General features: G+C 42.7%; 1 protein-coding gene across 1 annotated transcript in view; it reads right to left on the bottom strand.

The window, feature by feature from the left end:
- CHST15 (carbohydrate sulfotransferase 15) overlaps positions 1-23,834 on the bottom strand; it is a 40,700-nt gene extending 16,866 nt beyond the window's left edge. Inside the window, exons 1-2 of the mRNA XM_062579948.1 lie at positions 23,732-23,834; positions 115-1,159 (exon numbers count right to left, since the gene is read on the bottom strand). Of these exons, the coding sequence (XP_062435932.1) occupies positions 115-702 (588 nt within the window). The 5' untranslated portion in view covers positions 703-1,159; positions 23,732-23,834. The remainder of the gene's footprint in view (positions 1-114; positions 1,160-23,731) is intronic.
- Between the last annotated feature and the right edge of the window lie 340 nt (positions 23,835-24,174).

Raw genomic sequence — 24,174 nt, 5'->3', positions numbered from 1 at the left:
CAACACATGAACATCAGAGGAGCTGCACATTTTTTTCTCAGTAAAAGATTGACCCAGAATTCTTGGAGTAAACAAGTAGTCAGCAGTGTCAGACAAACTTTAGTTTATACTTACATGGGGCTCCTGTTTCCTCAGCTCTTCTAAATCAGGACGCTGTCTTGTTACAAACTCTATCTTTGAAGTAATAGTGTCAATAATTAATTTAATGCTTGGATAATCCTTTACGTATGAAACATTAATTTTAGAAGGCTGGTAATGGTCTTTCACATCAGCGAGGCTTTCATTGTCCATTAAGCTTGGATTGCTAGTAAAAGCTCCGTAATGGAACGGCGACGGTATTAACAGCAGCCCGTGCTTGGCTCCAGTCAGCACGTAGGATGCCATCACTAGGGTCATTATAACCAGTCCAAATATCAAGCTGCATAGCTTCCCCTTCTTCAAGCAAAAAAGTCCATTCCAGCTTTCACTGTGATCAGTCCTCACTTCCAAGACTGCAAGCAACTTCATCTGCTTGCTGTCCCGGAACGAAGCGACCTTATTTTCTCCTTTGCAAAGAGGACACTTCTGGTTACTGTGATTAGATCCACGGCATCTGAAACACTGCCTGTGTGAGTCATTTGGTAATAAATGTATGCAACAGTTAATACAATGCCTCATATTAATACTGTTAAACCACTGTATTAATGAGACAAGCACAGCCATAAAAATATTTCTGAAGCGCACATCTTCCGTCAGTCTGAAGTTACTTAATTCCTTGAGTGAGTCTATGAATACTTGGCAATGCAAAAGGTCAGGTTCAAACCAGAAGAGTTAAAAAACACTCTAGCAGTGATATATATCATATATAGGAAAAAAAATAGACATTCTAAATGGACGTACTATGGATGTGTTTTCCAAGAGTTTGGCTCAGCAAGAGGAATGTGGTGAAGTAAGAATCAGCTACAAAATTGGCTCAAGTTTTTCCCATTGAACAAAATGAGAAAGAAGAATCATTAGGTATTGTGAAAATATGCAAAAAATAAAAAGAACTCATTGTCCTCTGATTTATGCTGGAATAGGCAAATGGGGTAGAAATTCCTGGTTACTCTTAAAACAAGCAGGTTCCAACCCAGACTGTTGCTTCTCGGAGTGTCATCTTCTTAGAGATAGCATCAAAGTCCTAAAGAAACAAAAACATAGATACAGATATATGCAAAACTATTTTTGAAAACTAAATAGGGGCAGTCGAGCTAGTGCCTGTGGAGGATGAAATGCTAATTAATTAAATTATTTTTCAGATGAAAATTGATTTGTGTTGTAATTAGCTGCACTAAACCAGAAAACCATCTGGTTGGTTCATGGGGTGTCTAAATGCCCACGTTCACTTTTTACTATTTGAATAAAAATACATTTTCCAAGTCACCATAATCAAAAATATGAAATTTGAGAGATGTTTGGCAATTCACAGTTACCAATTTTAACACAAGTCCCAGAATTTTGCTATTTTGCCTTTAGCTCTCTCGACATTTCTTTTGAATTCTGAAGAAGCAGTGATATAACCCTAGATAGTAACTCCTGGTTTGTTCCTATAGAAATGTCCATAAATACCAATTATTTCAGATCTTGCATTAGTCATTAGTTTTCTAGCTGCAATTCTATATGAGACACCAATGTCCTAACACGAAATTATTTATATTCTAGATGTTTCTCCCACCTAACACTGTTACATAGTGGAGAACTGCAATTGGTGCAAGCAGCTAATGTCCAAGTGGCCATGGGAATGACAGGTTGAGAAAGGAGGTCTTCTTTCCCCAGAAGCTTGTAGTTAGTGCTCAGAGGAGAGGACGTGAGGCAGGCTCTCCTATCAGCGTTAACACTTCTTTTATATCCAAAAAGAGACATCTGTGCAAAAAGGGAAGTTCTGCCATGGAAGTTCTGCCATTAGCAGGTGATAAAAGCCAACATAAAAGTATTTCCAAAGTATATCAATACAGATTTTTTTTTCTTTCTCTAATAAGCTTATTCTATAAATCAGCTGAGGCAGATATAAAACAGCATAGTCACTACTGACTGTATTTAAAATGAAGGGAAAGTAATCAGCATAATACTCCTCAAAGAGACTAGTCTTTGGAGCTTCTCTAAAGAAGTCTGAAAGACTAGGTATGTCATATGTCATATTAAAACCAGAAAAGCTATGTTTTCATATACTTTAGTTATTCCCCCCAAAAAATGAATGCCCAAAAGTAAAAACAGAGCAGCTGCAGAAAGCCAAGGAGAAAGAAGGATCCAAGACTTAAACTAACAGAGAGATCTCCAGGTCTCCAACAGATAATGACAGCAGCAGTCACTGCAGAGAAGACCGATGAGGAAGGGAAGCTCTGAAAACAAGCAAAACCTTTCCATTTGGCAAGACAAAAGTGCCGGTGGCAATAAGGCATTTAAGCAAAGGTTTTCACAGAGGAAGCAAAGGCGTCAGGAGGAGCTTGAAGCACTGCCAGGGCAGATTCGGACATGATCCACCGAGGTCATCAAGGAAATCATGAAAACCCAGATAGTTACCCAAACGAGACTGTACAAAAGCAGGACTGGAAATGAGGGCCCTGGCAGTCAGGCAGAGGTAAGAACATTAATTTTCAAGTGTTTGAAAAGAGCTATCAGAGATACACTAACAGATATAGAACACAAGACCTGCATAAAAAACTGCATAAGCTTCCTAGTCCTCTGAAATTTATGTCCATCTGTATATTAATAAAATGGACTGGAATTTACTGAACTCTTATCAGGTGCTGACACTTCTCATGAAAATCTAATATAAATATTTTGAACTTGAGGAAAAATCACATTAATTACATCTCTGACAGCTGAGAAAAATGCTTTAATGGGAAGCAGATCCATGAAAAAAAGAGAAATATGCTCATGCTACAGTAAAGCTGAGATCTTCATCACACCAGTCATGAAAGCGGATTTAAAGTCTCACCAGCTCCCATAACCGCCAACTTATGCGTACGCACCACAACAGGCTGTTTTATTAGGTGAGCAGTTGGAGGACCTACTACAGGGCAATATGACATATTACTCAGCTTATAGAATAGCGAAGATGGTCTTTTTAAGCCACTAGTTGCAGACATACCATTTTAAATTATTTCCCCCCATCACGTTCATGTAATTAAAAAAAACAACCGTAATAAATACATAAAAGTCAGGATGTAATTCCCTGCTGCCACTCCCTCCCTTTTCTTTACCAAGAAGTTTTAATTAAGTTTAACTAATTTAGTTTAATTAACTAAGTTATTAAGTTAATCTTTTACTACGAAATGAAGGACATAGTAGATGAACTGTACAGCAGGAGACTGGGATCTTCCCCCAGTGTAAGTTGCCCACGTTTCCTGACTTGCCCACCTAAATTAAGCACTCAAATTTATCTTATCTTTGCTTCTTTCACGCAACATTTTCAGTAGTCCTAATCACACATTTACTTTACCTTTTCTGTATTTCAATGCTTAAGTAGAAGGATATAAATTTTGAACAGAAGAAAAACGATGAAACTTGAGTTGGTAACAAACAATTTATGTCTTTTTTTATTTTAGTTGCAAAACTGCTGTCAGTTCACTGGCAGAATATTACTTGCTTTAAACAATCAGCAATGTCTTAGTATATTCTTGAATAATGTAGCATGTAATTTCCTCTTGTTGAGAGGCACGGTGAATTATTTATGATCATGCCTGTACGGTATTTGCCTTTATGTTGTACGTAAATGTATACCAACTTTAACCACAAAGCAGGAACCGGCATAACCTTTTCAGGCTCCTTGGCCAAAAGGCAATCCTCCTTGTAAAAATAAGCGTTGGCACTCTCAAAAGTCACAGTATGGGCTAGATATTAAAGACACACAGAGCAGAATGGGGAAGAACCAGCCTAGACGTGCAAAACCAGCGAAGGGCGCCCGGCAGAGCCCTCTGTAAGAGCCCGGCTACAAACCTGCTGAGCACGGAGCAGCCCCACATTGCACTCGCTGCCATAAGGAGGGGCAAAGAGACAAACTTCATCAAAAATGAGAACAAGCAAGATGTGCCATTAGTCGCCCGTATTTTTGTACTCCCTCCAGAAAAATTTTGAAATTTTGTTTCATTACTTTTAAATAAACATTTCAAAAAATTCTTCCCCTTTCACCTACAAAATTGTAGGGGAAGATTGCAATCAAAACGACTACCAAAGGAAACTGCTTTCATATGCTCAGTCATGCAACTAAATTTCTCCTCCGTGTAGTAGAGAGAGATAAAGCAGATGGAACTGATTATACACATACTCACACGATTTCTGTACATCCTGTTTTTCAGGTCTCCAGTCTTAACATTTAATGTGCTTTCCCTTTTTCATAATTCTTTAGAATAAAGATAAAATAAAAACGTCTACTAGTACTCTTAATTCTGTATTTTATATTAGCCTCGGTTCTTTTAAATTTATTCAGCTCTTCCTGATACCACATGAAAGAGCAGTGTGCTGTTAACCTATTATAAACACACTTAGAGTACGCCTGTAATACATTTCCCAGCTTGACATACAGCAGTGTTTCTCTGTTTGATGTCAGCGGAGCTACATCCCTTGCTTCCTCCCTTCACACAACATAATTGAAATGTGGGACTCGCTGAGGCCAAAGGGATAAATGCATTTAAAAGACGCTAGACAGCGAAGGGAGACTAGACCTATCAATGGCTACTGTCCCAGTCCCCAGAAGCTAGAAAGGTGTGGGGCTGGGGAGAAATCTCTAAACACCTTTTCTTATGCTCTTTCACTAAGCACTTGTGACCAAGCACTGCTGGAGGCAGGAGATCAGGTAGCGAAATCTGGGCCCGTGGAGCCTCCAACCCAGGAAGACCGGACTTACCGGGCAGCCTGCAAATACGGATGTCCAAAACGCGTCAGAAAACCCACCCCAGGGGCCTAGATATGATCTCTGCTAAAATGTTTTGGGTGATAGATATCATGAAGAACAAAATGTACGTTGGATTCATGAGGTACATTAAATTGCTATTTATTAATCACCACTTTATAAACCCAATGAGACATAACACAAACTGCAGTATTAAAAACCCCCGTGTATTATGGTGGCGCAACATTAGGTTAGCAACTTCTATCTCGACCTCTGGAAACGTTAGCCCTTAGATTCGCAATTCAAATTATTTTGTTCCCCTCGCTTTTACTACTCTTAGAAGAGTTTTGCATACATTAAATGCAAATCTTCTCTTTAACATTATGTCCAGAGACCCCATGGGTGCCGCTGTGCAAAGAAGGAGCCTGAAGTGACGGGGACAGCAAGAGGGGAGGAGCCGGTGCCTCAGCCCTGCAGATAGGACCCACAGCGCAGCCCCCCAGCACTCGCCACAGCCCAGGGAAGGAGAAAGCAGATGCAGACACTCGGGAGCCCCGAGATCTTGCACAGGGGTGGCTTTCTCTTCTCCTTCTTCCTAGCAACTATTTGCAACGTAAGCATCTCTGCTAAGTCTGAAGGAAGATGGGATGAAGCCAGGCCCAAGCACTGCAGCTATACAAAGCCATCTTACTGCAGCAGGCACAGACTGAAGCAGCTTCCACGGAAAGGCTCCGTGGGCTCATGGAACGAGGATTTCTTCTTTCTCCATGCATTTTCCTAAGGCCACTCATGCTGGGCTTCAGGCTGAGGTTTTGTCTGCTGACGTGCTTATTACAGCTGAGAAACGGGGGCTTTCCCCCCCCAAGGAATGCTCTTACTTTTCATTAAAAAATCAAAAATAAGAACTGTTAATATGTGGAAAAACAAGACCCTGTTCTTGTTCTCTTGTTTTCGTGTTAGGGGAAGTTCTTCAGCTCCTGTAGCTGCTGTAACTTCTGCCTGTGATGGGAGGCATCTGCACCAAGAGAAGATACCTGAGCTGAAGTTTTGTCCAGAGCAGGCAAGGGGAAGGCGGAATCATGTCCCCTGCAGCCTGCTTTCCCTTCTTTCTTTTCTTAATTCAAGCTACAGAGATTATAAAAACAAGGATATGCACCATTAGCAAAAAGACAAAAATGAGGTTATGTGAGAGAGAATATTCCTGGATCTCATCTCTTCACTAGCTTCCAAAGCATATGGCTCCTAATGTAGGATATCTAATAATATAATAATATAACATCTAAACTGCTAATGCCCTTCTTTGCATTTCATACACGTTTTATCCAACGTTTCCTTTGTTTTCTTTCGAGTGTTTTCACTAATCAGGACTACCTAGCTCCTTTCCATGTCAAATCAGGACAATTTCTGTAAAGATCTCAGCTTGTGCTGCTAATGTTGAAATGAAATGAAATGAAATCTTGAATAAAGTTGACGCCACATCCTCTCCTATGCATCCAAAAATGAGCTTCCCTTTAGTAAGGTTTCACTGGCAGGAGCTCCTGTGCAGACAGCGTAGGAATTAGTCACAAGAAGACGCAGGACTCCAAGCGACATTCAGCCCGCCACCACATCATGAAATGCTCCCCGTGACGCACACGGAGAGGAACAGGGAAGTGCAGAGCGAGGTTGCTCAACTGAAGCCTCCATAAAATTTTCATATTAAAAAAGAAAAAGCAGTATTAAGCACCAGTGCTGCACCAGCACATAATCCCAGCTCCCAGCCGCCCCCTCCCATTTCCAGGCCACCCGCTGCAACGTGGCCCGCAGCAGCAGCGGCGGCGGCGGCAGCTTTTCGCTGCGCAACAGCCGGTCTGCATCCTGCGCAAGAGGCACTTACGGCCTCCGACAAGCAAAAGCTCCGCAAAGCTTTACCATCGCCTACACCGACTAGCTAGCAAGCTTACTGGAAAGGACAGCAAGCTCAGGAAACGCTCTCTCTCCTGCTTATTGTACATATTTGGCTTATCAAGTTGAAGTTTTTGGAAATAAATCTTGCCTGAACTCGCAAACTCTCATTTACTTCAGAGAAATCCAGGAAGCTGCCCCCCCCCAAAAAAAAAAAAAAAAAAAAAAAAAAAAAGATGGGTCAATAATATGAGAATCACTGACCTCCACAACCTCATTAAAAAAGAAAGAAAGAAAGAAAAAGCTATAGCAGTGGTTTTGCAAAGCTACATGACTCATTACCTAGGTCAGCAACCTCCTGCAGACCAAAGCTGTGTAAAGCTCCTTCTACTTACTTTAAGCAAAAAGTAAAATGCAGCTCCCAACAAATGATGTAAAAATCTCCAGTTTTAAGGCAATCACTTGAAAAAATAATAAGTTATATTTTAAAAGCTAGAAAGCGTTGTTATAGCTCATGAGTACACATTCAGCCTGTTGAACAGGTACTGAAAAGTCATTCAAATCTCAGATATTCTTTAAAAGGCCCCAATTTTGTAGTCTTTTACAGTCAAAGAAAACCTATTGAATCACTACTAAATCAGCAATCTTGCCTACATAACTGTGGCTTATTCCATAACACAGCCAATTTCCTTCTCAAAACCCAATCCAATGGGCTCTGCTCCTTACTCCTCAGGATCCATCCAGAGGAAATGCAGATACGGAGCAATCTGCACCCTCTGGTTGCATCCATCAGCCAAATCCACCACAATCAGTGCAACAGCAGTAGTTTCAATCAACTAAGGAGCTTTTACAACTTTTTAATAACTTTTATTATTTGTCCTGCAATGCTCAGGAAACAGTTACTGAGCTTAAATCACCAGTTAGCGAGGGCCAAAGCACTGCCTGAATAATCCGAGTACTGGAGGCGAGGCGAAAGGAGGGGAGCAGCAAACCACCACGAACGGGCTGCAGCACAGTCACGCCTGCCCCGAAACCTGGTCGCGCCTTTGAAGGCTCACGCAGGTTCCTAGAAATGATTAGGCAGTTTCGCACACTCCTGACACGCCACGATTGCACGGCCTGATTTGTTGTCATTGCTTGATTTGCCTTGAAAATAGTTATTGAACTTGATATTGCCCCTTTTTAAATCAAACTATTTTGTAATGGGGAAAAAAAAATCAGAAATTTGAACCACTTTTATACTGTTTTATCTCTGTATTTCAACCCAATTTAAATCTGTCTGAAATCAGACCCATAATTTCTTTGCGTTACTTGCAGAATAAAAAGTGTTTTCAGACTGGCAATTAAAACAGGCCCAGAGAAAGCAAACCCTGAGCCTTCTAGTAAACTCCAAACTAGAGCTAACCCAGCAGAAAAAAAGCTTGGAAGATACTGGCCTGGTTCCTCCTCATCTGAAGATAGGGATGAGGTCTAGCCAGAAGCTCCTCCCTGGGGGCACCTGCTCAACAACCTGGTTAAGTCCTTCCTCCCCTCTGATATTTTCTTCTCACTTATTTATGAGGATAACTTGGAGCAGAATTTAGCCTCCGGTACAATAGCTTTTCAGCTCTTAATAAAAGCTTGTTCCCTGTGATGTGTAACATCTCCAGCAATTCATCTTTTCACTTCACTTAGCTTCTATTCATTTCACATAGTGTCTTGCTACAGAAACAGACAGATTTACACTGAATATGAAAAAAAATTGCACGCTGTAGGAAAACGTAAATCTTCACATAAATTACATCAGTGCATGTCTCCTTACAGGAAAGCCATTCTTAGCGCAGTTTCAAAAATCACTATGCACAGTCAAAGTTTAATATCTTTTTTTTTATTACTATTCTCATAGTCATTGTGAATAGCTTCCCAATATATCCTCCAACGTCCTTGAGCGTCAGCCCACGAAACTGGAGCTAATCGGACGCACCCATTCCATCCGGCCCACAGAGATTCCCTTCCCACAAACCTGGAGCCAGATTGAAAAGTTCTGGGAGTCAGAATAAAGTCAGAAATTACAGATAAAAACAGCTATAGAAGGTAAATTCCCACATTGAAAGATTTAATATTCTTTAAGCTGAATTTGCTTTTTTTTTGTATGTAGCAAGAGGAAACACACTGAACAGTTTCCAGTAAAGGTAAAGGGACGATCCAAAATGCAGCTGCTAGCACAGACAGTAGAAGGGATAAAACCAGCCTTGCCACAATCTTTTTTTTTTTTTTTTTATTATTACTTTTTTAAAAAGATCAAACAGTCACTGAAGTTTAATTACCAACACAGGGCACCACATTACTTTACAGTAATAGAAATTCTTTTCTATATGCTCTCTTAAGGAATACATGACACTTCCAAGCCACAAATGTACAAAACTGCTGTTAAAAGGACTAACGCAACGGGGAGAGAGAGTGTCACGAACCATGAAGGCTGACTCTGTTATGAAGTGCTTCCACTCCGGATATTTTAAATCAACAAAATCCATGGGATTTGGGGGCTGGCAGGTGGGAAAGACTATCGTATATAAATATAGCTCCCATATGCCCTGCAGTCATGCTGTAATCAAAAATAAATAAGTACTTACCTTGAGAAAACTCCAGAGGCAAAGAATTGGTCTAGTATTGACAGCGTTCACTTATCAAATGCAGACTATTTTTCATTATGCATTTTCATCTGACAGCTGCGTGTCCTGCTTTGCTTCCAGCCTTCACCGTCTCCTTCACTGTTTGAGCCTCTGGACAGATACTGCAGTAATTCACTGAAACAGCCCTTCTGGAGCAACTCATTCAAAGGAGATACAGTCTCCCCTTCGTGCAAAGCTTGGCTTGGTGAGGACCACAAGCTTTCTCTGAAGGCAGGGAACTTGCTCTGTGTGGTTAGATCTGCACCAAAGCAACCTGCCTATCTTGCTCGTCCTCCAAATCTGCAGCCGAGCACCACATTCAGCATGGGCTGGGGGAACCTCAAAGGATGTAGTGATTACAGGTCCTCTGAGCCCACTTGTCTGCTTGGGAAACCCTTGCCAGGCTTCTTTTGGGAGAAAACAGTGTTTCTGAACAATAATAGGGCAATTGAGGATGGAAGGGACCCCAGGAGGTGTCCACTCCCACCTCCAGCTCAAAGCAGGGTCAGTGGTGGCATTAGACCAGGTTGCTCAGGGGTTTATCCAATTCATCCTTGAAAACCTTCAACTTCTTTGAATTAGCATATTTTTTTAAGTAGCACATTGCTTCTGCAGGTTAATTCTCAAATAACGTTGTTTGTATCTGCCTGCACCAATCAGAGCTCACCCAGAAACCTGCCTTCAGGTCTCCCAGGTATGCTCAAACAAAGCTATCTAAATTTCATCTAGCAGATTCTAATATTTTAATTGGATGGCAGGATATTAAAATATTGCTTGACTCCCCAGGCTAGCACTATTTTGAGGATCCATTTGCCCTTTTCCATAGTGCTGTTTTTGCAAAAGGATGATGAGAAATTTGTCTTTGAGCTGAAAATCAGCCATAAAGATCCACCTAAGAAATCCAGAAGTCAGAAGAGCTGAAGTTTACCTGTCCAGAAACAGATGCCAGAGATCTGCTTGCCACGCTACACTGGACAACAGTGAGTAGCCATCCTAATGTAGCCACTCTAGACATGAACTGTGCCCTTGGAGTGCACATTTCTCCATGTTGGCTACATAGTGAGAACAGCGTGACTACCTCAAATCTAGGCATCCACCACCTACACTTCTAAGGTTAGGCAAGATGAACACCACAAGGTCACTGTGCTGGAGAAAAATAATTCTTGCATTTAGGGTGCCAGCTGATTCTTATTCTAAGAAGAGATGCAGAGCTAGTGGAACAGAGTTGAATTTGCAGGAAGACAGCCTCCAGTGCTGAAGAGTTATTCTAAGCATGGGTCTTTGCCTTTTGCATTGGCTACTGGTCCAGAACCAGCACATGGGAGAAAAAATGGTGCAAGCGTATTGCCAGTTGTCTTGCCAAGCATTTTCAGCTTTGGCTTGCTACAAAACAGTGGGCATCAACAGCTATGTTACTCTGATTACCATCTTGTTCTTTTTACACATTTGATTTCACTAGATTTTAGCAGCTGCTACCTCTAGCTGATTTAAAGTGAGAAACATATTCTTCCCACCATCTGAAATCTAATACTTTCTGCCTCTGCGCAGATGATATACATACAGTACAAACTGCTAAATCTCGTGGGTTTGGAAGATCAGCTGCTAACTTAAGGATGTTTTTGAAGGATGAATACTATTATAATGAATAAATAGAATATGCAAAACTTAATGACTTCAGTGCCTGTTTATCCTACGGTTTGGTAAAATATTTTTGCATGCAATAACACAACAAAATGGTAGCAGCTAGAATTCATTTGATATACTTTCATGCTTCAATAAACAAGCAGTCTTTCTGAAGGGGATCAGTCAATGCGATACTTAATATTGCTTTAAACACAATATTAGTGTAACAATTCTAGAGCCACGTATAAGCTGACAGCTGTTCACCTGATTTTTAGTGACTGAAAAGAGATTTTCCTCCACATCTAAATTGAATTTTCTTAAAAAACTTTGCTATCTTACGTCCACCATCCAAAATTTTTCATTATGACTCATGTATGCTACCTTCTCCACGAGATGTGCATTAAAATGGATGGAAAAATGTATCTCATCTGTACGTAAGTACTGTGCAAGTACTTTTGCATGAATAGGGCATTTCATCTTTCATCTCCTGCTGAGTGGGTGAAAGGAAACATACACAGCTGCTTCCTGAAAAGACAAACTGTTTGAGTATTAGAGTCTGTCATTAAAGTTTCTTGTAAATTCAAACAAAAATTAGTCAACAAAAACTATTCATTGATGCCAAATCACAACCGTGGTTCTGTTTTGATACTTAAAAAAAAAATGTGGTTCCAAACTTAGCAATAACTTTTGTAAATGTTCAACAACTTAAATTCTTTAAATTACAACACAGCAGATAAAGTCGAGCCCGCTAATATATCAAGAGACTACACACTGCTTCCAAAGCAGGGCAGGAGACCAGGAGTTCACGGAGTGGAGAACCCAGAAAGGCCCAGGTGTTCCTTAAAAAAACGTGGATTGGTTACCTCCTGTAAGAGTGGTACAGTATCAGCAGATAAAATTCCTGCAGGTAACCTCTAGCTACATCTAATGAAGCCAACCCTTTCTGATGGAATATATGGCTTTCAGCATCTTAGAAAAAAAGTGTTTATTCTGCATAAATCAAGCAACATTTCTTTCTGAAGTCGTCTACTCTCTTAAGTATTTAATCTAAGGCTTAGACTGTACTATTCATCCTTGTCATCTGCTTTTCAACTACACAGAAATGCAATAAATCTTTCCTAACCAGCTTACAAGATACTATCACTCTGAAGAGGTTTCTGCATGGCTACGCTTTTGTTTTTCTGTTGCTAATAATACATAGTTTTATATGCCGAGCACTTACTTGATAAGGAGCCTAATGCTCTTTCATAATGGATTAAACACTCGTTATCATCCTCTCTCATATCTTTAGATCATCACAGCTAAAAAAACAACACTTGTACCAAAAACTTCCGAAGAAATTTTGAATTCTTCATTTACTGATTTGCACTATTACATGAAATAATAGAGCATGCTCCGTTCTTTCGCCAGCCTCCCAAGAACCCCAGTTTGTGATCAAACTTCTGTAACACGATAAGATCTAGCCCAATAATCTCATAACTGCACTAAGACCTCACTTTACAACAGTAATAAGAAAGAAAAGTCATGCTGTGCTTGGGACTGACCAACAACCGGTAAAGAAATACTTGAATATCCAGAACAGTAATAATAAGATAAATCTGTTCCTCAGCACTGGATCACTGACTCCCTGGACTTGACGGTGCATTTCCTACAGACTTTGCCTGAGTTCAGTCTCAGTGAAGTTGTTTTTCCCTTGGAAAGATCCCAGCTGCAGATACCCATGCACGCTTTATGCCGTGCTTAGCCAGACTATAGCCTGCAAACAAACAAGATAAAAATCTCAGAACATTCTCTACACAATTTTCGTGGAAAGAAAACACAGAAAATAAACCCAAAGACTCTGCACGATGATGAATGCACCAAGAGAAAGTTGGCACGTGCTGTCTCACACGCTGTCTCTTCTGCAATGTACAGGCACCATTTAGCACAGCAAACTAGACAGTCTCTATTTGCGGCTCGGTGGCAAGCTAATAGTTTTATTTTTTTTCCCAGTGTAGATATTACTCGGCTTCTGTTGCATGAAAAACAGAGAATGCCTCTAAGTAACCTTCTGCTCTTCCTGCACGTAAACTGCAGAGGGCTCAAATCTCACCTTTTCAAGCTTTGTATTGAGCAGCTGAAAAAACATCCCACTTGACGGAGTTCCCACATGTGAGCCAAACGCACAAGGTGACCCATATTCACCCTGGCATGATGACCACCTGGTGAGTGCCCAGGGAGGGCTGGGGCCAGGACCCCCCTCTCCCTCATCCAGGGGACATACATTCTCCAAAGAGGTTTGCAGAGGGAGAGTTTTGTGTAGATGGCAGGGCAGCTGCTCTCCAACGCTCTGCCCATGCAGGATGTCTTCTCCTTGCTGGAACCACAGCATGTCCCAGGGTGGCGAGGCACAGCTCAGAAGTGAGCAGGGGAGATGCAATGAGGTTTTGTTTTCAAATGATTGTGCTTATTGATACGTAACTTGGTTCTAGACAAGAAGAGCTAGTCCCTTCTAGTAGGATATAGTGGCTGAAGTCAGATACATGCCACTTCTGGAGCTGTCACTCCACTTCCTGAAACAATGCACAGAAGAAACCTAAAGTGACACAAATTAGGCTACAGTTAGCAGCCAGCTTTCCAAGGGCAGATTTATGACTATTGATGATAAACCAAAAAGCTTAGTTTCTAATGACAGAAAATTTGAGATAGAATGCTAACATTATAGAGAGCTACTGAGGCACCTCCAGGAAATGCCCTACAAAATACTTCGCAAGGATTAATGCATCTAATCAAAAACCATCCCCAGCAAAAATGCTCCTAAGTATTGAAATGCATCTCCATCTCTTATATTTCTCTGTTGCCAATATCATTTATTCTACCTCGAGCCAAAGACATGAATCTTTGACTTCATGAGACTAATGTAATAACTTGGTTTTGCCTCTTAATGTGTTCAAGGCCTTCAGACACTCAGAAGACTGAGATGGCATCAAGGGCATACCGATGCATTTGGAGAGGATCGTTCCTTATGTGAAGTAAACTATGAATTCCTTAATATAGGTCTGCAGCAGGGACAATGCCAAAATAAAAGCTTAATAATGTGTCTTAAGGCTAGGAGATATGGCTTCCAAGCCCACTTATGGCTTCTAAGCGCAGCTATACTAATATAAAAAATAATGCTAAAAAAACACCTAAAAACATCATCAGTAAGTGACAAAACCAGCACTCTAGGAAAGCAGTGATTGCTTCTCATAGAAGTGACACCCACATACTGCAAAACAACAATAAACATACATGTTTTATGCAGATAATGGTACAGAACAATGATTCTGTTATAAAATATTTGTCAGCAGGACAGCAGTCTCCAGAATTGGCCAGCTGATGAATCAAACTGCGGTTCTGCGGATGTCCTGTGCTTTAGTAAGTGCCTTGCAAGTACAAAGAAATGTGAAAAATGGATCCCAGGTTGACTTATTCTATGAATAATACTATTGAGCTATTCCTATTTTTAATGGGCAACAAAAGGAGCTTTGTGGTTTCAGAAATAGGGTATTGTACAACTTAGTTAAGTACTAAATTTCCTTTAATGCTTTTCACCCTCAAGTATGCTGCTAAGAAACCCTCACCAAAACCAATCGTGGGAGTCCTTCAGAAAATTGCACAAAAATAAATAAATAAAGCTTTGCAATTTTATTCAAATAGAGTTTCTTAAGGTCACTAGAAACATTTTCTTGAAGGAGTGAAAAACAAAAAGAGAGAGAACTTTGGTGCAATAAGGTACCAAACAGATTGCAAGGCAGCTCAGCTGCAGCGCCGATTTGACCCGGACACGAGGGCCTCTCATGTGAGCGTGGTATTGAGGCTGACAGCCAATTTGGTTGATTTCTTTTAAAATCAGTAACTTTTTTCGGTGCTTTCCCCGTGGAAAGCCCCCAGCCTTTGCCAACATCATTTTTCTTCCAGTTCTCCTCCGGTATGCTCTTAAAAGGACTACGACAGTCTCACCGCTGTTTATTCACATGGAAAAGCTCTCTAACTTGTAACTTTCTGGCAAGTTTAAATCCTGAAAAATGTTTTCAGGACCCAAAACATTTATAATCAAAGCAAGCACCTTCACAGTTTTGGAATAATCTATTAACTCAAATCATTTCACAGTTCTTCTCATTAAGTGAAAAAACAAATTATATGCTGATAAAATACTTCACTGCATGGCTCAGTGTTAAAAACTGGATTTTGATAACAAAAGCAAATCAAAATAAAACCACACAAGGAAAATACAGATCTCCTAAGTCGCCAACCAGAAACCTGGGACTTGAGGGACTTGGGACCAAAATCTGGATATGCGTCATACCAAGAAAGCCACTAGCAATCCAGTTTCTAAATAATCCTCTGCGGCAGGCGATACGGCACCTGAATTCACCCCAGGAACCATTAAAGGACAGAGTCCCCGCCGCCCCATCTGTCAACTTAGCATCTCTGGTAACGGGAGGGAAAACCTTCCTTGAGCAGCAAGGGGCAGATCATGAGCCGCTGGCTCTCGCTGCGTGGCCTCGGTCTGCTCCCTGAGATCACTTGTCCTCTTTGGGATTGGGAAAAACAGTTTCAGACTGGGTCCCAGGTGTTCTTTTTCCACATTCGAGCTATAACCCCATCCACCTACCTATCTTTAGTTACATTTTTCTTTGAAGAATTTAAAAAATGAGGACGAATGGCACAATTCTATAAGTGAACGCCATTTCCTAAATTTAGAAGTGGGCCTTCCCCTCTCTACACATACTTCCACCTTGCTTTCCGACCTCCAGTACTTTTTGACCCACCTCACTGCTTTTAACCTTAGCTGAAGATGAATATACATTTAAGCTACATTTAAGCCACTGCTTAAAGTATCTCTAGCGCTTCCGCAGTTCATAACAATAAAAGTGTCCTTTCCATAAACTGTGCTTTCACCCATTTGAGAATTTAATAAGCCTATTAATTACTTTTTACAGACTGAATTGCAAAATGTTACTGCTGACATCTAAGATTCATATCAAATACAAACCTGTCTTATCTGCGAGACACAGAGAGAAGGTGGTTATTAATCATGACGACAAACAGCAACAGTGCCCCACACCTCACGTTACTATTTTTTATCCTGTATGTACCAACGGTTTATGTTTCCCCAACACAGTAGTGCACAAAAGAACGGACATCTGGTGGCTAAATGCTGGAACGTAAGCAGACAAGTCATTGCAATGCTAGTAACTGATTCTGTGGTTATTTTTTTTAAGTTTACTGCTTCTTAGTAGAGCTTTGGGGAGGTTTTCTTCATTTATTTTGACATAGATGTTTCTGTGACTCTTAGGCACCATGATGCCTGGGAAAGGTGAAAACTTCTCCTACCTAATTAAAGTGGGATTGTCACATGCACATCAGGGAAAAAAAAGACAACTACAATTCAGCAGAGCACAACATCACTAAGATTTAGCCAAGCAGCTCCAGCGAAAATCATACAGGCCAATGCTGCAAGAAAATCCCACAAAGACCTTTGAAAAGGAATTCCTTAAATTAATTAATATCAAATCAGTTTTCTCCAAGTTGTATTTCTTTAGGAGAGTTTTAATTAAAAAAAAGATGCTGTGACTTTCATACGGAGCTTGCCAGCATCCTGGTGACAGGCAAGAAGCCTCTCTGATAATTAACACACATATGGTCAGCTAAGGCTAAAACTACAAAATTTCTAGCACAGCAAGTTTAAGGCTCGTAATACCAATTCTTTCAGTAACAAATGTTTAGGGGAAAAATCTGTAAGTATTATCTAGGAGAAGGTAGATGAAATATAAACAGACTCTAAGTATTTATCAGCAGAGGAAGTTCAAAAATATCCCTGGGAAATAAGGCGGATGGCAGGCGAGCCCAAAGCCATTGAGTGTTCTTCGAAGGATGTGCGAGGAGGAACTTCATTTGCAGTTTGACATCACACAATAAAATTAATTCCTTCCTCTTATTCAATTGCTGCATGAAGATCCCTGATGCCAGAAAGACAACACTACAAACGTCACTGAAACATGCTGCACTTTATACTGAAGACTGTCCAGACTCCTACAATGTTTTAATGCAAGACTTTATGTAAATAAAGAGTTAAGCCTTGGGGGTTTCATCACTCTTAAGGCCTAAATACCCTTCTCAGGAATGACCCCCTGCATATTCAGCTTCCCTTAGCCTCAAAATGGGCACACAGGTACTCAGAAAAACGGACCTTTGGGCTAACGTAACTCCTGACGTGTTACTTCAAACAGGACTGTTCTTCCCTTTCCGCACCCCGCCGTCCGCCGAGACCACCGAAAGCTCTCGCTGCGTGACCTCCGCCGCACCCACAAGAAGGCTTTTTAAGATCCCTCTTCAACGGTTTTTAAATCCTAGCACGCCAAATTCAGCAGGAAGACTTTTCACTGCCTGTTATGAAGTTCATCCTGAGACCTGCTGTCTGGAGTGAGCACAGCCTTTACAGCGCCTAATTTGAAAGCCCGCAATTTATTGCTAAATGCAACTTCATGATATTTGATATTTCACAATTATTTGTAATCTTTACAGTTATACAGTTATATAAAGGTTATTAAAATACTACAACTTAACAATTTTTAGTAATAACATTTGGAAGATTCTTGTTTCAATACCAGGGAGATATTTTCAACATTCAAACACGAATTGTCTTTAAGTTTCACTTTATTTTCTAATACTGAAAAAGCCTTAGAAGATTACATTAGCAATGCACCCAGAAAATAGAAGAATGCAACAAAACTAATTGTTGACAGTTATACAGTTACTTGTATTTTCACAGTACATTTTCAAGCGCTTTCTTCGTTTATTATCCAATGTACTAGTAAAGCAAGATAAAAACCTAGAAGATCAGATAGAATTATTATGTCCATTTCATGGGTACCATTAAAAATACATATATCAAAACTCAGCAGATGGTTTTTATGCATTCCACTCTACTACACCAAAATGAGTTATTACAACATTGTGACTGTGACCTCAAATACTATACACAATACACACACATGCACACGCACAAAACCAAGAATACTACATTTTAAAAGCTATGTGCAGAAACAAGCAGCAAATGATTTAGAAACATCTAAGAGAGATATTTCACCCAAAGAATTACTGAAATCTGATTAATAAAAGGAAGCGGTAAAGCCTTAAGCTACAAGCTACACATTATCAAGATCTAGCAGCGTTAAAAATACTGCAGAGTTACAGCAGATTGCTGCTTAGGTTTAACTGCCTTACCACCACAGCCACACATCTTGTTCACATTTATAGCGCAGCTTAACTCTACCAAAACTGCCCCAAAACTGCATTTCGAGCAATAGCTTGACTGGGTGGATACAGAGCGAAGTCCTCCTTTGTACGACAAGTCACTTGAGGTGCTGGACCAAAGCTTGCAATGTCGGAAGAAGAGGCACCTTTCGCCCATTTTCATTCGGAAAACATTTTCAGTGCCCGCAATTTTAAGGAGAGGTGCAAAAGCGAGGTTCTGATCCCAATTACATCGAGGAAAACCCAGACCGGAGTTGCTCTTGACCTGCCCTAACACAAGAGAAATCCACGTGGGATTGATTTTCACAGATATCAATATATATTCCATTTTACTATCCTGCGCATTTTTAATTTTTCTGCTCTGCTTAGCAATGCTCAAAAATCTTCTCTGAAGAGTTAAACTCAAAGTATTTAAAACACCCTTACATTAGACAAATCAATTTTTCTTTCCTATAATGAGGCAGCATCAGCTTGGGTTCCCATCGCCCTGTCCAATTCACCCCGCGCTTCTCATTTCTTGACATAAATAGCTTTGCAGAGTAATTCTAATACTAAATGTCAAGATTGGTAGCAGCTTCCTGCTGATTTATCCTTATCTGTTCCTCGGGCAAGTTAATCCTCAATCCAAGATATTGTTTTCGTAGTTCTATAATTTATGAAATTTTTCATCTAAATTATTTACATTATGAACGGCTCCTACGCGTCGCCCACAGCCCAAAGCAGTGACACGCCACGCTGACGTGCTCGAGACTGGGGGTGTTTCGCCTTTCTAAATGAGAGCACGCCGCCGCGTACCCCACGCCGTAACCGCTGCTCGTAGCCTCCAGCGCACGGCACGTTTTACCCAGCGCGACTTAATCACTTTAACCGGCCGCTGCATTTGCCACGGACAGAAGGTTACGATCCGGATTTCGCGGCGTTTTCCCAGGCTACAGCTCTAGAGAGCCACGAAGCGGAGAGTCCCTACTCCCGAACGGCAGGCTGGCGACCCGCAGCCTGCTCGCCCCGCTCCCGGAAAAGCCTCGAAATGGCTCCCACGTTCACTCTATTTCACGCATTTAAGGCAAGCCTTGTCTATGTAACTCAGAAGACAAATCAGCTAAAATCCAAGAGGCTGGGAAGCAGTATTAGATAACTGACTTGATGGCCTTGCCAAAGAGTGTTGTTTCTAAGAGCTTCTAAAGGATTTTCAGGGGATGTAGCATCCCTGGGAAGAGCTGGCACACCGGACAAACACACCTCGTTCCATGCCATAGTCTCCTAATATTCTGTTAAACCATCCCTCTCACTTTCCTCACATTTCTAGCTTTACACATAAGGTACCAGTCAAACGGATTACTCCTCCTTCCGTGGATTAATAAATTCTGGTATTCATAGGCCATTATATCCTAACTCAGGCACAGCAAGGTTAACACTGAGTTCTGACATTTTCCTCAAATCATGTATGAAATCTTCCAGACTCCTGGGGGATTTTTTTTTCATTCCTTTCTTGGAGTCTCTCCTATTTGTTGGTATTTTACTACTAATGTGGTGCCAGAACTAAAGTACTTTAATTAAGTGCTTTCTCCCACATTGCTCCAAAATCTGAATTTTAACCGGACACGTGGAGCACAAAATGTCCTTACGTTATCATCGTCATCTGAAAACATCCTGAAATCATTTGCAATCTAAGTATTGCAAACTCGCATCTAATGTGCTGTCCCCTTTCCGAGCGCTCCTCGCATGCTACTCCTTCCCCCGAGGCTGCAGGTAAGTCTTCATTACCTATATATCCTATGGAAGTTTGCATTTTTTAAAAGCACTTCTATCTGCTTGTTGTCTTACTGTACAGCTATGGCCCTTGCACAGTTTCGTCACTCCTGCTTGCTCTCCCAGTCCTTCCTAGTCAAACATAATTTGCAGCACTATGGCCACCACTATTTGAAGGGAAGGCCCTTACGTCCGTACTCCCCGCTGTCCTGAGCAGTTACCAGGCCTGCCCATACACTGACACTTGCACACTTCAATCTCATCAGCTTTTCTAATTTTATGGTACGTTCACCCAGGCTGAACACCACGGTTTCGTACAGGGTAAAGCACCTCTGTGAAATACACCTCTCCACGCCAGAAAGCACGAAGCAAACGACAAGCGTCAGTTTTACCACCTTGCTACCTGGGTGCAGATCCGCACCGCGCAGAACCGGCACTGCACCGCGCACGGCAGCCGGCTTCACACGCAGAGCCGGCCTAACGAAACACACGTCTAAGCCTAGACAGACCTTCTCCCTTCCACCCCGGCACGAAATTGCAGGGACCGCGCTGCTCCCGACCCCTCCACCACCGGCCAGGCCCGTGCCCGCAAGCCACCGCCTGAAGGGAGAGACCCAGCAGCGACCTGCGGGACCGGGGTGAAACCACCGTATAAACGGAGAGACCCCGGAGCACCTCTGAACGACTAAACGGCACATTTCCTCGGAGCTGCAGGACGTACAGGCTTTAAGCAACCGCAAGGTTAACTTAGACTCGGGGGTGGGGGGGTACCTCGGCACCCGTCGGAGGCTTGCTTCTCCTCTGCCGAGAGCCGTACCCGGAGCAAAAGACCACCACAGTTGCATGTTCTGGCTTCCAAAATCAACAGGTCGTTTAGGCAACATCGGGCCTCTGCTGCTAGCTTATCTCTGGAGAAAGCGTACCTGAGCAACCTCAAAAACGCAGACTGCGATCCCAAGAGGCTTTCCAAAGTGCCGCTCCTGCGAGCCCGCGGGGAAGCGCGCAGCGACGGGCGGCTCTTCAGCAGCGAGGAGGCTCCGTCCGCCCCCGGTCGGCACGGAGAGGGTGCTAAGAAATCCTTGTTTGGGGCTGGGGGTGGTAGCGTCACGTTTAGTAACACCCTGCGAACTTCGGAAGAGTTTGCTGTCCTCTACTCAGCAAAGTGATCTTAAATATAAACAAATACTTGGGTATTTCAGTCCTGGATTGCTGCCCGACTTCAAGAAACACGTGCAACGAGCACTGAAATCACAACGGCTACAAACGTAATCTGTGAACCACCTGGCTGGCACAGCATCCCCACCGCTGGTTGCCTATTAATATCAGAGCAGAAAGAAAAAAGTCATCACCAGCGTCGCTCCCAAAAGCTTCGGGACTGTTGCGAGGTGCTTGCAGCGATGGAGAGGCAGAGGAGGACCCGCCAGGCAGTACGGAAACGGCTCGGGAAAAGCTGGGCGCTTTCCACGTACCTGTGCTCAGTCTGTCCAGGCAGCTTGTGATCTTCTAGCTACTTTCAAGATTTCATCCATGAGTGCAAAAATGCACTCATACTTTTTTCTTTAATTTTACACTTACTAGCCTTTTTCCAACAAGTAAATCAGTACCACTGTGTAAATATCTATGACTATTTTGAAGGAAATTATATATATATATATATATATATACATACACACACACATATATATACACACATATATATATAAGAAGAGATAAAAAAAATCATTGCAAGATTATGCTCCTTCTAGATAGAACGGCACAGTGGTTGTGTTGTATAAAATACTATTAAAAGATAAACAGTATCCTTTTGTATCACTTTGATTATGCCTACTAAACCCATCCTGGCTATTGCCGCTGGTGGATTATGTAACTCCATCATTGCACTTCAACCACATGAAATAATTGAAATATGACAGTCTGCTTTAACTTCCTCATTTATATATTTATCTACATTTAATTTGGCAAAGAAGATAAAATCCATTAGTGTCTTTTGTTACATTAGCAGAATTAAGTGTTTTGTCATGTAAATCTCCACTGTTTAGACATGTTCCTGTTACAAACCCTCAAATAAAACACTCTGAGACTTGTCTTCCTACTATAACTTCTGAACCATAAAATTATTTTGTTAATTTCAGAACTGAGTGTTGACTGCACTTATAGACATGCGATTTAAGTGGCATTTAAAAAAGGCTAGTTTCACTACTACATCTTCACACAAGTAGTTGCTTCTTTTCTGCATTCAAATTGATTTTCTTTCTTTTGGCATGTGAAGAGCCAGATGAATGCTTTGACTTAATGCCCAAGAGTGAGAAATGGCACCAGCAGCAGAGAAGCTCTTAGGGCAAGAGACATGTGGCAACATCTCGATCACTAGCAAAAAAAAAAAAGCTTCAAGAAAACTATTCCATAGTATTTACTGTACACACACAGAGGTATATACTATATGTTTATATATATATTAATACATACATGTAGGTATGTGAGGTCACAAAATTTATATATATGCATTTATTATCCACACAGGCACTTTATATATAGAGATTATATATATATATATATATGTATATATGTAATGTTGTGACCTCACATTTACGGAAATCTCCCTTTCTGAGTCCATAGTTAGTATCAAGCAAAGTGCAGTTCAGTTAGACATCTATTTACACAAATGCAAGCATAGGATTTTTGGTCAAACCTTAAAACTCTTACGAATGTTTACTCTTGGGGAATACTTCCAGTGAACTTTGAATTTCCACCTGTAACTTTCTCAGCTGAATACTCTGCTTTTTTGATGAAAAACTACAAAATCACATGGCTGTTTCACAGGATATGATAGTGATTTTTGCTAGCTAACAATTCAAGAAGCGAAACCATTCGTGTGTCAGTTGCTATTAACTCAAATCAATGTGAAGACATCTTTAGCCCACAGAGCACGGACTAAAAGAGTGCAATTATATTTTTCCACACCCAAAAGTTTGCTACTTCCTTAGATGCTACCCTCCTAGAAATATTACCGTCTATCCTATTAACCTACAAATCCAGCCGCGACCGAGAAAGCCAATTCATTGCAGAGTCAGGCTGTAGTACTACAATGAAGCAGCAAGGGAAAAAAAAGAAAAAAGAAAAAGAAAAAGGAAAAGAAAGACACCACCAAAGTTCAGCTGGTGAATTGTTGCCACGATGCTCTAACCATAATAACCCCTCACTGAACCCTGACTGCATTCTCAGCGAACGCATGCCATGAGGCTATTTTTAACAGCCAGCAGCTCGCGTTTAAGAAACCCCCGTCTTCATCTAAAAATATGCGCTGCTGAATGGCAGCGTCCATCCACAGTGTACACGCTGTCGGAATCAAACGCATCCTCCGACACAGCGGCCTCGCGAGTGCCTCCAGCGCGGCGGGTCGGGGCGGGCGCAGCCCCCGCCGCCGCCGCCGCCGCCGCCGCCGCCCCGACCCGCCGCGCTGCGCTGCGCCCGCAGCCCCCCGCCCGCGGCCCGCAGCCCCCCGCCCGCGGCTCGCAGCCCCTCGCCGGCGGCCCGCAGCCCCCCGCCCGCGGCCCGCCCGCGGCCCGCCGCCCGCAGCCCCCCGCCCGCGGCGAGCCCCCCGCCCGCGCTCCGCCGCCCGCAGCCCGCCCGGGCTCCGCCGCCCAACTTCCCGCAAAGTCCCAACTCGGGCAGCCGCCTCCCCGCCGGCGCCCACCTGCCTCCGCCGGCTGCCTCCCGCTCCGCTCTGCCCGCCCGGCCGGGAGGCAGGCGCGCCCGGCGCTCACCGTCCTCCCCTGCGCGCCGCCTCCCCCGCCCGTTCCCCGCGGGAGGAGGAGGAGGAGGAGGAGGCGGCGGTGGGAGGGAGGCAGGCAGCGGGGAGGGAGCCCGGCGCCGCTCCCCCGGCGGCCGCCCGCGCTGCGCAGCCCGGGAGGCGGCGCGCTGTCGCCCGGCCCCGGCCCCGGCCCCGGCCCCCGCCCCGGCCCCGGCCGCGCGGTCCCCGCGGTCCCCGCGAGCCCCGGCCCCGGCCGGGCAGCCTTAGCCCGGCTGCAAGCAGCACCCCGAATTGCGGCCGGGGGGCGGGCGCCAGCGGCAGGAGGCCCCTGCGCCGGCCAGGCCCCTTTCCGAGCCGGAGGGACTTTCGTGCTAGCTTCCTTGCAG

This window comes from Rhea pennata, chromosome 7 (assembly GCF_028389875.1).
Source record: "Rhea pennata isolate bPtePen1 chromosome 7, bPtePen1.pri, whole genome shotgun sequence".
NCBI classification, from domain to species: Eukaryota; Metazoa; Chordata; class Aves; order Rheiformes; family Rheidae; genus Rhea; species Rhea pennata.
Note: the sequence above shows the minus strand (reverse complement) of the source record. Positions and strands in the feature narration are given on the sequence as shown.